This window comes from Esox lucius, chromosome 12 (genome assembly GCF_011004845.1).
Source record: "Esox lucius isolate fEsoLuc1 chromosome 12, fEsoLuc1.pri, whole genome shotgun sequence".
Lineage (NCBI taxonomy): Eukaryota > Metazoa > Chordata > Actinopteri > Esociformes > Esocidae > Esox > Esox lucius.
The window spans coordinates 10,312,345-10,328,319 of record NC_047580.1 but is presented as its reverse complement, the minus strand read 5'-3'; the positions used below and the strand labels follow the sequence as shown (position 1 = coordinate 10,328,319).

The following is a 15,975-nucleotide window of genomic DNA, read 5'->3' as shown; positions in this document are numbered from 1 at the left end:
GTACTATTTTCCATTTATATATGTTAATTGCCTGTGTAATAGTATTTCACCATCCTGATTTTCTATGTCATTCATAAACTTGATGCCTACTCAAACAGTTCCCTGGAATATAATAACACCTTAGAGTTTAGTCCTAGCCTGTTATTTGTTACAGCACCTGTCTCACCACCAGTCACACAGTAAGCTGACATTAACATAATGCACTAATGGCCCACCGTGGTGGGGCCGTGTCTTCATGAAAAAGGCTTGTAGTTGACTTGTTGCTCCCAGGAAAGAAGATGAAGCATTTATCTGGAGCAGTTTATTCATTCTTCATTGATGTCTTATCGTCCTTACCACAGCATACACAGAGGATTAAGCCCAGCGCCTCTGCGTGACTGCAGCTTCTTCTAACCCCCGGATATATTTCCGCCAGTTGGCTTTTGAAAGTCGCCGAGTTTGCTGAGTGGGGAAGGAGTGGGCTGTTCACGGTTGTTAAGAGATTACGCATATATATATATATATTTATATATTATTATTTTTTGGGATCAAATCTGGGAAATGAGGCCCAGAGCGGTTTGATCGCCCCTGATGTGCAACGTGCTCCTCTTGTATCAAAACGCAACGCCTGTACTGAAGTCTGTTCCATCTGCGTCACTTAACATTGACAACGAGAGAAAGCCAACCGTCATAGCCACATTAAATATATTGGTTTTCTATAGGTGTGCGTGAGTGTAAGAACTGTCGGAGGAATTTAGTATTAAAGTTTTTAATTGTATGTTTAACTCCCTTGGAGGGCACCTATGCAAAGTATATGAAAATAATATTTTATTGGTCACTGCCTAGCTAATGAATTCTGTTTGAAATACATGGTCTGCTTTGCAATCTGCCTACAAATAGAGAGAAATGGAGAGAGGTAGAGAGAGATGGAGAGATAGATAGAGAGAGCAAGAGAGATGGAGAGATAGGGATGGAGAGAGAGATGAACAGGGAGAAAGAGTGAAGGATGGAGAGACTCATATTCTGGCCAACATGTTTGGATGTACGCTGATGGGCAGGGAGGCTGCAAGGCTCATTTGCATTTCAAAGGCTTAGGGAGCCTGACTGTTCATATAATTACCAGCTCAATCCCCGCCCACACTGGAGTGAATGAGAGGCTACTTAGTACCTGGTCACATAAAGGAAAATAGAAAATGGACATGACGGAGTCCGAAGCATCACAAGTACTCGACCACTCAGGGGACCCAATCCATCAAAAAGCTCTGAATGGGTTTTTCAGGGGATTATGCAATCAGTGACTTATCCTTCGCCTCCTTCTCTCTTTTACACTTCCTTCGCTCCCTCTCGGCAGGACCTCACGACGCTGGTCGCCAACGGCACCATAAGCAGCAAACCCCCAGTGACACTACGACTGGTCATCCCGGCCAGCCAGTGTGGATCTCTTATCGGAAAGGGAGGGGCCAAGATCAAGGAGATCAGAGAGGTGTGATTCGAACCTCTGTCACCTTAAACACACAGACTTGCAAACAGGCTATTGTACCCCCCGTCACACCTTCATTCTATCTCTGTCCACTGCTCACTATTAGTCTGGTAGACACTCTTCCAAAAAATACATTTGATTTGGTTAAATCAATATTGGTTGTTGAGTTGTTCCCTAAACTAATACAATCTTTAAAAGTAATTTGGGGTCGTACTGTAGATCCAACGATGTGGAAGACATGACTCTGAATGGGCATAATGGTAGCTTTGTGGTCGAGAGTGTTGGGCCAGTTTACACAAGGTCACCACTCAATAGTTCTAATCCCCCAGCCAACAAGGTGAAAAAACTCTGTTGTTCTGTCCCTGGGCAAGACTGTGTTAACCCTAATTGATCCCAGGTCTTTGCTGTATACAGTACTGTGCAAAATATTAGGCACCTGACAATTGAACTAAGGCTTTTTGTATGGGTAGTAAGTGTTTTCATGAAAGAAAAAAAAATCTTATCCAAATTAATGAATTTAGTTCAACGTTCAGGTGCCTAAGACTTGTGCACAGTACTGCATTTGTTTATAGCATAATCACTTGGTGAAATAACTGTAAAAATATATATATATAAATGCGCTTTTGCCAATTACCTATGAGGGGACACTATGCCAATCTGAGGATTTGCAGAAATTGTGCTAAATCAGTTTTTATTCAGCTTATAAAAGTGTGCCATTTCTGACCCTTTCATCCTTCAGCACTAAATCAAACATTTCATGCTAACCTACTGAACTATATCTGGTTAAGCAAATCATTTGTTAAAGAATGCTATGATAAAAGAATGTTGATGAGATATGTTGACTAGAGGCAAAAAAAACAAGTCCCTAAACATTTAGAAAAAAGGCTGCCATTTCACTTGACTGTAGCCAGAGTGTGGAGTCAGTTCCTTCCCTGATCAACCCTCAAGGCTACCATATGCCAGTCTGTTTCATGTCTGGTTTTGCAGTATGTTTATTTCAAAGGCACCAAACCTCTGTCGGGAACCTGACATGATATCCTGTGGTCAGGATGCATTTTGTGCTTTTTTACACATTGCTTACTTTGGCTCTACTGCCAGCTGATTTTCCTTCTGGACAAACTCTATTTGTATGCTGGTCTATCAGATCCATTCAATTTGTATGCAAGTTAAGCGCTAAGCTTATCACAAAGTCTCCAAGCTTACTCAACCAAAAGAGGGGGAAGCCTCTAGCTATTTCCAAATTAGGTCAACAAGGTGGCAACGTGGCCTAATGGTTAGGGCAACTGACAAGTGTCCAAGAGGTCCCCAGTTCTATTTCTCTTACCACCTAAGTGATATGTTATCCTGACCCTGAGGAAGTCAGTACACCCTAATTGCTCCTCCTTCCCTGTAACAATCCACCCAGGTCTTTGCTGTGAATAAGAATCCACCTTCCTGGTTAAGTAACAGAAAAATGCACATTTTAAAGGAACCCCCGGTGATCATCTGAATGCCATGTCTCTCTGAGTGGGTCCTATCTTTTCTTTGCAGAGCACCGGAGCACAGATACAAGTGGCAGGGGATTTGCTGCCCAACTCTACTGAGCGAGGGGTGACGATATCGGGGAGTCAGGACTCTGTGATCCAGTGTGTCCGGCTGATCTGCACTGTGATCCTGGAGGTAGGGTGCTGTTCCTTTCCTTCTCCTATGCCCCTCACACATGAAAGGGCATTCAGTCAAGTCCACACTTCAGTGCCACTGGAGCAACGATGAGTCTTTCTGTATATTTTAGGGCACGAGATGAAGGTTTATTTTTTTACTGATAACCTGGGTGTTATCAGTAGTGTTGATTTGAATGTTTGTGTAGGTGAGAATACAATTACAAGGTGACAGCGGCCTCTTATTTACTGTTCCACTCACCCGAGACTGAAGGAAATGTGGTAACTTGTCCTCAACTCATTGCATTACATTAGCCAGCATCCTCTGGCTTTGCTTGCTGACCCCATTAGACCTTGAGAGAAGTTATTATATAGCAGACAGAAAAGCTGGTGAAAGACTAAAGCACCCGAGCTACAGTATCTGTGGCAGCGTGCTCTATTTGAAACAGTGGCTATTTTGGAAAAAGTGATCTTTTGAAATAAAATCACTGAAATCTCTTCAGTGTTGAGGGTAGGTTGGCAACGGTTGGCAAGTATTTTTAAACCATAAGGATCTGAGAGTTTACAGAAATGAAAACCTATTTCCTTCATGTGACTTTTCATGTGATGGTTTAAAATGATTTGCTTTTAAAATAACGACACGTCCTCTTAAAAATACAAACATTAAAAAACAGCTCAAGGCCTTGGCACCAGATAGTGGGGGCGTCTCCGAAAATATTTATCTGAGCCCTCATTGGTTTAAATGTGTTATTTGAAGCATGACAACATGAATTGGAAGATTTGAAGCAATGATTCTTAACTCCAATTCTCAGGACCCAGCGTACTCCTGGTTTTCGTTCTAGCCCCCCAGGCACTGGTTTAGATATGGGACACCAGGTGAATGCCATTAACATTTAATTTAATCCCACGTAGAATTTCTGCAGTACTCCTGGGCCACCAAGGTAAAAGTTGGCAAGCACTGATTTAGAGAACACTGAACAGAACAAGGTTGGGTAACAACATTTTGACAGCATTGCAGACAGAGCCAAGTCAAGGACGGAGGGAGGCGTGATTTAAAAACTTAAGATATTTCAATTTTAAAAAGAGTTAATAAGTCAAAATGACTCACTTTGGCTTTACAGTGTTAGCTGTATGCTCTCCTGAGAAACCTTTGGGGAAAGAAAGAACAGATGACCTGAAGCGTCATTTCCCTCTGTTGCGTAGGTGCCGTCCCTTTTGTTTTTCCGTTGCAGCTGGACCTGACTGCTTAATTGCTAGTTTGATCCAGTTTTCCGGGGTTTTCTTCAAAGGCTTGCAACTTTCATTAGGATTATCTACCAGTGGGGCCTTGCTTTTGGCTACAGGATATAAATTATGCAAATTTATACAAAAAAAATCTTCATCCGACATGCTCCACATTTCCAGTTAACCTGCATAGCTATGACGATATACAACTTCCTGTGTTCTGTTTAACCTTTGGTTTGTCTTCTTAACCGGTTTTTGTCAGTTGAGCATATGTGAGTTTGGGTGTGTGCGCCAGTCAAGTGCATTCTTTCTTTGACATGTCCAATTGGGATGTTAAACAACCTGAGCCGAAGGCTGAGATTACAAACCCAAGAACAGTCCAATCAACCCTAAAGAGCTGCTGTTTTAATGTTTGAACTGTTCAATGAATGAACAATGCCACCAGGAGAAACACAATGGGACACATGTTCTGTAAATGTCATTAGTAGTTTAATACACCATTAACTGTCATTGTGTTTTAATGTGCTAATAGTTCAACTCCGTTTGCTCCATTTATTTCACACCCACACGAAATAATTAGCCGGACTGAAAGCAGACATTATTCAAACACGTTTCACACTTGATTGTTGGTGATGAGGGTGTTTTGTTACCCCACAACGTCAGACCCCTTGTCCTGTCTTCTCCTCAGTCTCCCCCAAAGGGTGCAACCATCCCCTACAGGCCCAGCCCTTCCCCGGGAGCCCTTCTTATCTCAGGCAACCAGGTGAGAACCCCATTAACACATCCGCACCATGTATTTATATGTCTAGTTATTGAGGGATTTCAGCATGGCGTTCTATGTAAGATCTCCTCATTAAAGTTCATGTGGGACCCAAGAGCCACCCAATGTGAAGATAAGAAGTCGTTTTGGTACTCGGGGGTCATCTGTACTGTGTGTGTCAGTAATTGTGGGGGGGTGAGATTGTCGGGACCCCCACCAAGTAAAACATTTCCAGACTTCCAGTGTTCACTGGAGCTCGGTTGCTATGCCAGCTTGCGCTGATGATCCAAATGGTGTTGCAATATGTATGAGCTGTCTGAGCCTTACTCTCAAACGTCTGATAAGGTATTGTGTCGGGATAACGCTCATAATGAGATATGAAATTAAACTGCAGGGTGAGCGCTCATAATAAGATATCAAATTAATCTGCAGGGTGAGGTTATGGTCAGAGTAAAATGAAGTGCTTTAATGAATCCAGGGCGGAGTGTTTGTGTAATTTCTAAGAGGAGAAAATCAAACAGGAATGGGAAACACTTGGCTGGATGGTGACTCATACCATAAGCCAGTTAACTATGCCAGAGACTTAGTCATCAAGCTCCAAGGACCACAACCCTATTTGATCTTTACTCCCGTCAATAGATTCAGGCAGAAAAACGGAATATGTTTTACGTTCTGCTTCAGGGAACATTTCAGTTGCAAAATCAAGAATTTTTTATCAGGTTGAAATACTCCTTGGTGGCACTTTTGAAGGCTACTTCTCACTGTTTAATCGCATGAATTTCGTTTTCATCTTTCAAGTATTTCTGTGCTTGACATCTGTAATAGACAAAGTGTGTTTAAAATATGCCACATAGGATCACCAGGGACACACACAAACGCAATTGTGAAACATGGTTGTTTCACCAGTTTTTATGTTAAGTTGTGTTAATCACTGGCAGTCAGTCAGTAGCCATGTCAGTTCACACTTTTTATACATCAAGCTAGATAATAGACTACCAACTGGGCTTGAAGGGCATGTGTCCAGGTACCCTGACCTCCAGGTGCCCCTATTGATTTCATACTAGAATAGCAGGAAATGTGCTATATAGATGTCTCTGATTTCTGGAAAAGTAAATATACTTTCATGAAATTTGTCATAAAACATTTGCTGGAAAATAAACTTAAAATCTTGAACAGGAACAACACCAATTTTGAAACTAATGTCATTACTGCACATGCCTCACTAAACGCCCCGACTAAGTGGAAAGAACCAAATCAATTGATTACATGTTTTGTGTTCATGAAGCTGAACTAATTTAGTCTGTAATTGGACCCCTAGTTGACACCATCTGTTGGTGACTGAAAATAAATGAACATCTGAACCTTAACATACAGTATGTCTACAGCTGATTCACATTGGGTCCAGTGCAGATTGGGTCCAATCCAGGCTTCTGTGGATGTTGACATCAAAGACTGGGTCGCTGATTTCAACGTTCACAGACCACACCTCCAAATCTTGTCACACCTCCTAAAATATATTGTATTTCAAAAATATTTTAAATTGCATGGCCACCTAGTGCAACGATTTCTACTGGATTGGACATTTCAAGAAACCTTCCCTACATGGTTGTTGACAGCACGGTTAGTGTGGTTCAAAGCTTTTTTTTTTTACTTTCCAATATAAAATATATTCTAGAATGTTGTTAGTGCCATATGCTAGCTTGAAACATTGATGTACACGATAGGAAACTTGGAGGAAAATGTGTTACTCTGTTTTGGTAAAACTGATCAATATTTATATTTGGTCATTCATACCAGCATATTTTTACCCCAGGGACAAACATTAGCTTATGGGCATGCCACAATCACAGAAAGGTTTGATAGGTGAGCAATATACAACTCTAAATTAACTCTCGAGCTGTGTTGTCCGGTACAGAAGTTAGCTAGTTGGCGATCGGGTAGAAAGTCTGAGTGTCGAGTCGGAAAATGAAATCCATTTTGACACTTAGAGACATGACCATGTTTAATGAGCACTTTCTGGAGTTCCACCAAAGCAAGGCTTTTCATTTGGTTGATGTTTTTTGAGGCATTACTTATTTAAACTGTGTTCTATCTCTTTAATCCAAACGATTTCAACTAGCATGGTGTGGCATGGTCAAAGAGGCTAGGGCTGATTAAACAATTGTCTGTATTTTTTGTTGGCAACAGAGGCCTTGTAAAAGGACTTGTTTTCGGCGACTTGTCTGATGTTCACCTGAAAGTTGCTGGTGTGTTTTTCGTGACCAGTTTCATCAATCAAGTGTTGTTGATTTATATTTGCTGTATTCAACAAATGCTTGGAGATGTGTATAACCTTGGGACGAAGCAATTGATGTGGCTCTACCTTGCTTTCTGCATTTTGAATAGCAGTCCAACACTAAGTCTGGGAGGTTTGGACACAAGACACATTTTAAAATGTTTCCCTCATTCCCTTTAAATAAATCCTTGCTAGAAGGTACCAGATCTTGCCTGGGGCCCTGAAAAGTGTAGGGATGGGCTATAAAGGATGGACTCATTATTTAATATTATTATGGTGGATTAAGGCACATAATATTAATTCAAGTTGCCTGTCTGTACGTTTAGGTGTTTGAGGCATCAGACTTTGCCCCACACCCTCTGTACTCCGTTTCCCAGGGTGCCCTCGACCTACAGCCGGTGAGTATCGCAAGATGTCAAACCAAAACCTTTAACTGTGAATAGAAACAATAATGTAATATTCCTACCACAAAAGGGGTCTTAAATAGAGCTGTTGAAGGGTTAATGAGTGGTAGAGGGCGTTGAAAGCGCATGTGCAAGGTCAAAAAGTGGGTAGCATAGCACTGGCATGAGACACTCAAACGACAGCTGAGCTTAATCCGCAGCCATTGTTCCAACATGGCCTCGTGAACAGGACGACCACTAAGACTCGACGTCACAATGAACTGCAGAACCGTCTAGAAAACCCATTTTCACATCCCTCTACAGTAGCTATCACAATGAGGATAGAGACGCTGTCATGCGTTGGCTCCTGTAATTAGGTATTTCAAAATGGCGTTCCTTCAGCTCTTTTGAAATGCACACAAACTGAACGGACAACAATGCAAAACACATCGACACATTTTTAGACAGATCAGCTCCCTTGTGCCGATGAGGATTATTGACTGCGTTGTTTCTCGTATAGTGGTGAACACACGAGGGGATTACCGACGGCTTCCTGTGCTTAGAGTTGATTGGGTCCTTTCGGTGCATAATGGGGCCACGTAAAGAGCCCTTCCTGCAAATGACGGCTGTGGCGCGGAGTGGTAATTCTAGCCAGAGATCTGGCGTCGGACTGAATTGAGTTTAGCTAAGTGCTGTCTACCCTGACAATGAGGCTTCATGGACACCACCATAACTAATGAGAGAGGAGGAGTAGAGCAAGGTTGTGGGTGGGTGGATGGGAGGGAGGAGAGACAGCCAAGGAAGAGAGAGGCATGAGGAGAGTGAGGAGGGAAGAGACTATGAAGTTATTACTGCAGAGAGCTTGCAGGGTGGATAAATTGGCCCCCTGTTGTGAAGATTGCGCCCCCCTGATGATGTCCAATCTGGACTGATGGGCCATCACATACAATATGCCGGTAAAATTGTATATGCGCCACCTGTCCTGTGCAATACATTAAGAATGTACTTTGGGGATTTATATGCGGTTAATAGCTCTACATTCTTACAGCAGGTATAACACACTCCATAAGCATGTCCTGCATTGCACAATGATTGTGTTTACTTATCAATATTGTATTTGTCAATATTTAACCTGTGTAAATGTGATGTATCAGCGATAATACGAGGCTAAGTGGTTATCGGCGTAACAATGTTGTTTTGCTGTCATTTGCCTAATGCAGAGTGATTTCTTCCAGGCCTACACAGTCCAAAACCAATATGGAATTCCACATGCGGAGGTATGCTGGACTGTGTCGTTAGTATTGTACCATATGTATCAGTGCCTTTCACAGTAAATAAACCTGAGTGCTATTCGATACTGTACTGACTAACCTATCGCATTGTAATTGCATTGAACATACTTTTCCAACATGCTCTTTCTCCCTCTGTCCCAGTTGGCCAAGCTCCAGCAGCTATCCATGCAGCAGAACATGCAGACAAGTTCCATGTGCCAACAGGCTACGACCGTTCTACCTGGTATGAGTTGTTTCTACTTTATAAAGCCCTCGTGGAAATAGAAAGACATTGAGCCTGCGAGTGATATTAGTCGGGCAAGCTGTGGGAGACGTAAGCATCAGACGCTATGTCCTTTCTTGAAGGCCAGTGTTACTGGAAAGGAACCTGGTACACATACAGCAAGATTTTGACTTGAGGCTTAACGGCCTGATCGTTTATTCCCTCGTCAGATGCCGAATATCTCTAACATTAATTGTGCATCTGGGCTGCTGTTAGAACAGCGTTGAGTAAAAGCGTTGGCTTTTAAATCCTACTAAAGCATCCCTTTCTTCAGTAGCGAGAGTAAAGAAATCCATGTCATAAGCCCAGCTTATCATGTGCTTGTGGTGGTGAAGATGACAGAAAGCAACCTACAGCTTTTGCTCATAAATGTCTCTTTGCATCTGGAAGGGAAAATGGAAACTATTATAAGAAATGATGTACTCCATCACTAAATAAATACAAAATAAAATAAAAGTATCAGTTGAAATAACACTGTGGCATGTTAAACATTCTGTAAGTCGCTAAATCTAGCTGTTAACCCAACAAAACATATTTCTCATGTAGTATGTCAAATATGCTGGATTGCTTGTCCTGCAAGCCAAATGTAATGGATGGATATATGTCTGTATGAAACCAAGTGTCCATTTACAAATGTAATGGATGGATATATGGCTGTATGAAACCATGTGTCCATTTACAAATGTAATGAATGGATGGATATATGTCTGTATGAAACCATGTGTCCATTTACAAATGTAATGAATGGATGGATATATGTCTGTATGAAACCATGTGTCCATTTACAAATGTAATGAATGGATGGATATATGTCTGTATGAAACCAAGTGTCCATTTACAAATGTAATGGATGGATATATGTCTGTATGAAACCAAGTGTCCATTTACAAATGTAATGGATGGATGGATATATGTCTGTATGAAACCAAGTGTCCATTTACAAATGTAATGGATGGATGGATATATGTCTGTATGAAACCAAGTGTCCATTTACAAATGTAATGGATGGATATATGTCTGTATGAAACCAAGTGTCCATTTACAAATGTAATGGATGGATGGATATATGTCTGTATGAAACCAAGTGTCCATTTACAAATGTAATGGATGGATGTATGTCTGTATGAAACCATGTGTCCATTTACATATTCTCTCTCATTAGGAATGGACTCTTCCTCCCAGACATCGCAGGAGCTCCTTATTCCAAACGATGTAAGCATTTTAATGAAAAATAATATTACATTCAGATTTTCTGTCCTTTAATCAGACATTCTTGGGATTAAGTGTAGTCAGGGGGTGTTTTTGTATGTCCAATTAAATTCTAGGAAAAACACTAAATAATTGAAAGAGAATTCCAATTATACTCCTAAATTGAAGTCAAATCACCTTACCTAGATGCTGTTACCCAGAACAATCTACTCAAAGATTCATTAGCTAACAAACTAGACAGCAGCATAAACAAAATGATCACAGCAAACATATTAACCCGCCATAGAAACAGGGGATGTCAACTACGTGGATGCTCGAGGGTTTGTGGCCGACCGTTTTCCTGGGCAACTTTAAAGGAGAGTTGGGAAGACGTCTTGGCAACACACTAATTACCCGAGTCCTTCTAACCCCAGACCGATCATGGGGAATCTGAGTCGATTTGGAGCCTCTGGCGTTATTGTCTGGGTTCTAGTATCTCCTTGTGACTCCCATGTGTACCCGGTAAATCCTCTCCTGTTCCCTGACCTACTTAGACACTCTCCCTCTGCTGACACAAACATCCAATGGAAAAACAGACTGAAATATTCTCCTTCTCACTAAAACGCGTCGTGTGAAGCCTCGCCAATCCCAGCGAGTGAAAAACGTGCTGGATTACATCTGGAGAGGAAGAGACCTCAGACCGTCCCTGTGATAATCAGACTGGCTGTCCGTCCGACTGTCCGTATAGATGGCGGACCTCACGAAAGCTGCAGTCATGAAACGAATCCCACCGGGGCAGACGGCGACAAACTCTCCGAGACGTCCCATAACGTCACGACGACATGTGAACATAGCTCCCGGACCACGTCACACCAGCAAACCCTTAAATAACAAACCTTCCAATTCCTCAGTGGAATGACTGTTGTTGTGTGTGTGTGTGTGTGTGGGGGGGGGGGGGGGGGGGGTGAAAGACAGAGACAGCTGGGTCTAAGCTCCAGCCATTGTTCCAGGATTGGATTTATAGCCATGGCTGAGCCCCCCTCCACTCTCTGCCTCTACATCAGAGTCAGACCAAAAGACGGCAGACCGGTGCAGGATTCAAGGTCCATTCTTAGAGCTGCGACGGGAGATTTAGCCTGGGTTCCAGTTAGCCTGGTTGGTGTGTGACCGATTGGATGCTGCTCAGCAGTCTGAAACGGTCTCCTCTACTTATCCCCTTATGTTTAATGTTCATTTGCATTCATCCGAACAGTTAGAAGAGGTTAAGCCAATATGTGCACACTCCAGGTAATTGCTTCTAAATCAAATCTATTCGTCACACGCTTTGTTAGTCACAGGTGTAGACTAACAGTGCAAATGATTACTCACGGACCTATCGTATATGAAAATACACATACGCTATTGAGATGTCTCCTTACGGTTCAGAGAGCGAGAGAGGGAGGAGGGGGGCATGGAGGAAGAGATTATCCACAGTCAGCAGTATATTGTACTTCTGCCTGGGGAGGATTTAGCCTGGAGAGAAACGATGACTCCCCGACCACCCCATCCTTCTTCTTGTGTCCTACCAGTCCTACCGCTTCAGCAGGAATTGTAAGAAAAATATAGGCCAGTTCCGCCAGCAGCTGTGGCAAGGCATGCTGTGTTCCTGCACGGTGTATATGCCCTGTTTAGCACTGCTAATCACCAGCACACACAATGGTCTATTTTCTGCTCCGACACATACCTTGGAAAATGGCCCCCGCGTACATTCAAAACAAGCCTTCAACTCACCATGACCACAGAATCGCAACAGTCTGAACGTGGGGGGGGGGGGGTTCGTGCACGTACAATGTATTTTTTTCTCATTGACATTGAATCGGCTATACACTTTTGAATGGGTACAGGTTGAAAACCGTACAGTTTCCAATCCCTTGAGTTGTGGTGAGGAACTGTGTTGCCCTCCCTGGGGAGGGGGTAGTTGGGTGGGTGCTGGTCATTATCTCTGATCCCAGGTCTGGGCTGGCACTGTGTATTGTCTCTGCGGTCTGGTCTTCAGCCTGGCTTGTCAGTGCCAGCGCATAGCTAGCTGCTCCCTGAATAATCTGTCAAGCCAATAATAGCCGTGGAGACCAACCAGGATGGTGTGTGACCAATCGGATGCTGCGGAACAGAACTGTGACTTCTCAAGAAAGGAATGTGAAATAAAGAGAGATAGACAAGAACAGAATTGTGTGTGTGTGTGTTTGCTTGGTGTGTGTGGCGCAGGGGCCACTATCAGTCAACCGTTAAGCTGCCAACACATACACACACATACAGAATGTACTCCATCACTGTCAAGGCCTCTTGCCGGCTCTCTCTGACAGCATAACCCCCAGCCTCTGCGGCCTGACAAAATGCATTCAGGGTTAGATCGTTGGTCTAGACACTGATCCTCAAGCCTAGTATGGTCCTCTGGCCTCTGCCCCGATAAGCACGTGTCGTACTGCAACTGGGCGAAGGTCCAAGAGAACAGAAAGCGATAAAAAGAGGAGAACACTTTTAAGGCTAGATGCAAAAGTATGTCAGCATCTTCGAAACGAATGTCAGCAAAATGAGACTACACAAACCGGGCCGGAGTACACTGTGTGTTTTGAATTATTTTCCCATTATCATTTCCATTAGCCAGGAGATGCATCTCTTCTGGTCCAGGTTGGGAAAGTGATTTGTTTGGGAAGCGATGGAAATCAATAACCTTTTAGCCACTCAGATTAATGACAGGCAAATGTGCCGACTCTCTCTCTTGTCTTTTACTGGGGCACTGCAATTAAGGAAGAGGTTGGGAAAACTGTATTTGACATGCATGATAAATGATGGGCCCTTTCAGACAGGCAATGGGATTACAATGTTTGGAGCGGTGTGCATTTCGCACACAGGCCGTAGGAGGCCAAACAATGGTGTTACATACGTCCTTGACACAAGCCATAGCTTTAATTGTCAGCTTTTTGTGATGATTATTAGCTGTTATTATGACAAATTACTCACAGGCAATCGTAATTGCAGTCAAGTGATTCAAATCTCTGCGCAGACATCCGTCCCTCCATTAATCTATATATCGTTGATCTGTAATTTATTGCAGCTGATAGGCTCGATCATCGGCCGGCAGGGCACTAAGATCAATGAGATCAGGCAGGTGTCGGGGGCTCAGATAAAGATCGGCAGCCAGGTGGACGGAACCAGTGACCGCCATGTCACCATCACCGGCGCACCAATCAGCATCAACCTGGCCCAGTACCTTATAACTTCCTGGTAAGTCCACTGGACGATGCCAATTTAGGCTGTAATGGGGTCATTGTGTTTGTACATAAACACAATTGTGTATTGTGCTGTAGTTCGTTGTGTTGTACTTTATTTCACTGGACTGTAGTGTGTCAGTTTGTATAATATTTGAAGTCACCACCTTGTGTGTTCTTCTCCGTAGTTTGGAGACTGCTAAATCCACAGCCCAGGCAGCGTCCATGGCCGGCCCCAATATGGCTGACCTCAACATGGCCTTCACTCAGACTGCCTCCCCTGCCGCCTCCCACCACTCCGCCTCCACCCTGGCAGCCATGGGCGCCCTTTCTCCCACCCCCGTCATCGGCCATCCCTACGGCACCCTGCCCTTCTCCGGCCTGCTGGGGGTCAAGTCGGTCCCCTTCCTGACTCTCTCCAGCCCCTCCCCCCAGGTCGCCGTGACCGCGGCCCCCTCCCACGCCACCCTGGCGGCCTACACCACTAAAATCTCCTCAGCCAACTGCATCAAGAAGCCGGACAGACAGAAGTTTGCACCATACTGATGCCAGGCACCGCGCCACTCTCTGCCTTCTTCTGAAGGCCGACACGGACAGCTGTCTGCTATGGCTACATCCCCAATGCCACCCTAGTCCCTCTCTAGTGCCCTATATGGTGAATAGGGTGCCTTCAGCGATTTGCCCTATGTTCTTCCACCCACGCCGTGATGTAGCCATATCTGCTGCCGTAGATTTTCCGTATGGGTCTGCTGTATAATTCACCAGACCAAGAGACCAACAGGGGACACTAACTAACATAAGGTATACTCTACACGGCATATATAGATGACTTGTGAGTTCTCCATAGACATATGGACTGTTTTCACCTCCTGTCTTCATTCTATTGTTATTTATCACTAATAAAAGGCACAGTCCTCATTTGGGAAATGCACTAACCTGGAATGTCATGTGAATCATGATCTGATAGTGATTGGTCAAGTTAGGTATAGGCCCAAATGTATTTATCCTTCAGTAACACGTTTTTAAATTATACTCTGTTGCAGATGGATGTATGACTGTATGATGCTTTTATACAATGTCTATGTTTGCTTCTTGGAGTTTTTAAGAAAATCTGTAAATGTTCAGGAGGAAAGTATTTTTTTTGTTTTTTTTTATCATGACATCGTGCTATAGTACTGTACTGTTCAATGTTCTATTGAGTTTTGTTTGAAATGTGCAAGTTGTTTAATCTTATTTATTTGTATTGTTTTCTTTATTAAAAGTCTTTGTTTCTTGAAATGGCTGCAGGTATGTGTCCCCCCTTTAAACTGTACCAGTTTGTCCATTAAAGGTGCAGTCTGCAACTTTGTTGTCGCCTGTGGCCACAAGATTAAATGCTCACATAGTCAATGCAAAATACATGCTCAAGAACCAATGTAAACCAATCACTATGCTTCAATCATGTTGCAAAATACATGAAACAAGCCCAACAACATACTTTTTTCTTTGAGTGATAAGTTGGACAACATAAAGGACCACATAAAAAACTGTTCATTTAAATGTCTACTCTGCAAGTGAATTCCACCAAAACCCCACTTAACTTCATTAAATGTCCTTTTCTAGTTCCACACTGGGGGAGATGGCACCAGTGAAGCCCATTTGAAAATACATGGCACATAAAAGAACATAAGCAACTCCAATTCGCCGTCAACTAGATTATTTTTATTTCCCCCCTTGCTGTCACGAGCTGGTGGGTGGCACGTCATTTCAAATGCCAGGTTTTATCAGAGATGCTCTTCACATGGTTGTGCTCCTGTCCCAGAACAATAACTGCAGAGTGAGGCAGCCTGGCTCCGCAACCCCACCGGAGCAGAGGGCTCCGCCTGCAGTCACAAACGCACGCACAGACGGTTACTCCCACACACACAAAAACAGCACGCGCTCAGTTGAATGGTGAACACGGACGGACGCAAATGTACTCGTTAAAATGTACCCCAACCCTAAGGACCATCGGGGCGCCAGGGATAGAAGGGGTTTGGACTAGGGTGGGTGGGTTCCGGGTTGGCCAAGGAGACTAGACATGGGAAAGAGGTGCTCCACCTGGGTTTAGGGGTTGCGCCTAGCCTGGGAGTGTTTGTTCCCATCGCTCCTTCATTGTCACACATACGCATAGAAACTTCACACACACATTCATATTTTGAATAAACCCACACCAAAAAAATCGGATGCTGAAAACACACACTCAGAAACTGAACACACTGAAATATT

At 43.4% G+C, this 15,975-nt stretch overlaps 1 protein-coding gene across 4 annotated transcripts in view; it reads left to right on the top strand.

Moving 5' to 3' along the window:
- The window catches only part of LOC105030110 (poly(rC)-binding protein 4), a 46,289-nt gene extending 31,237 nt beyond the window's left edge, over positions 1 to 15,052 (top strand). For 2 of the 4 annotated variants that reach the window (XM_020051966.2, XM_010903774.4), the window contains exons 6-14: positions 1,331 to 1,462; positions 2,990 to 3,118; positions 5,009 to 5,083; positions 7,682 to 7,753; positions 8,959 to 9,015; positions 9,172 to 9,253; positions 10,455 to 10,504; positions 13,575 to 13,744; positions 13,917 to 15,052. In XM_020051966.2, the coding sequence (XP_019907525.1) occupies positions 1,331 to 1,462; positions 2,990 to 3,118; positions 5,009 to 5,083; positions 7,682 to 7,753; positions 8,959 to 9,015; positions 9,172 to 9,253; positions 10,455 to 10,504; positions 13,575 to 13,744; positions 13,917 to 14,274 (1,125 nt within the window). In that variant the 3' untranslated portion in view covers positions 14,275 to 15,052. The remainder of the gene's footprint in view (positions 1 to 1,330; positions 1,463 to 2,989; positions 3,119 to 5,008; positions 5,084 to 7,681; positions 7,754 to 8,958; positions 9,016 to 9,171; positions 9,254 to 10,454; positions 10,505 to 13,574; positions 13,745 to 13,916) is intronic. The other 2 variants (XM_013136538.3, XM_010903776.4) reach the window with 2 other exon arrangements.
- Positions 15,053 to 15,975: the final 923 nt, after the last annotated feature.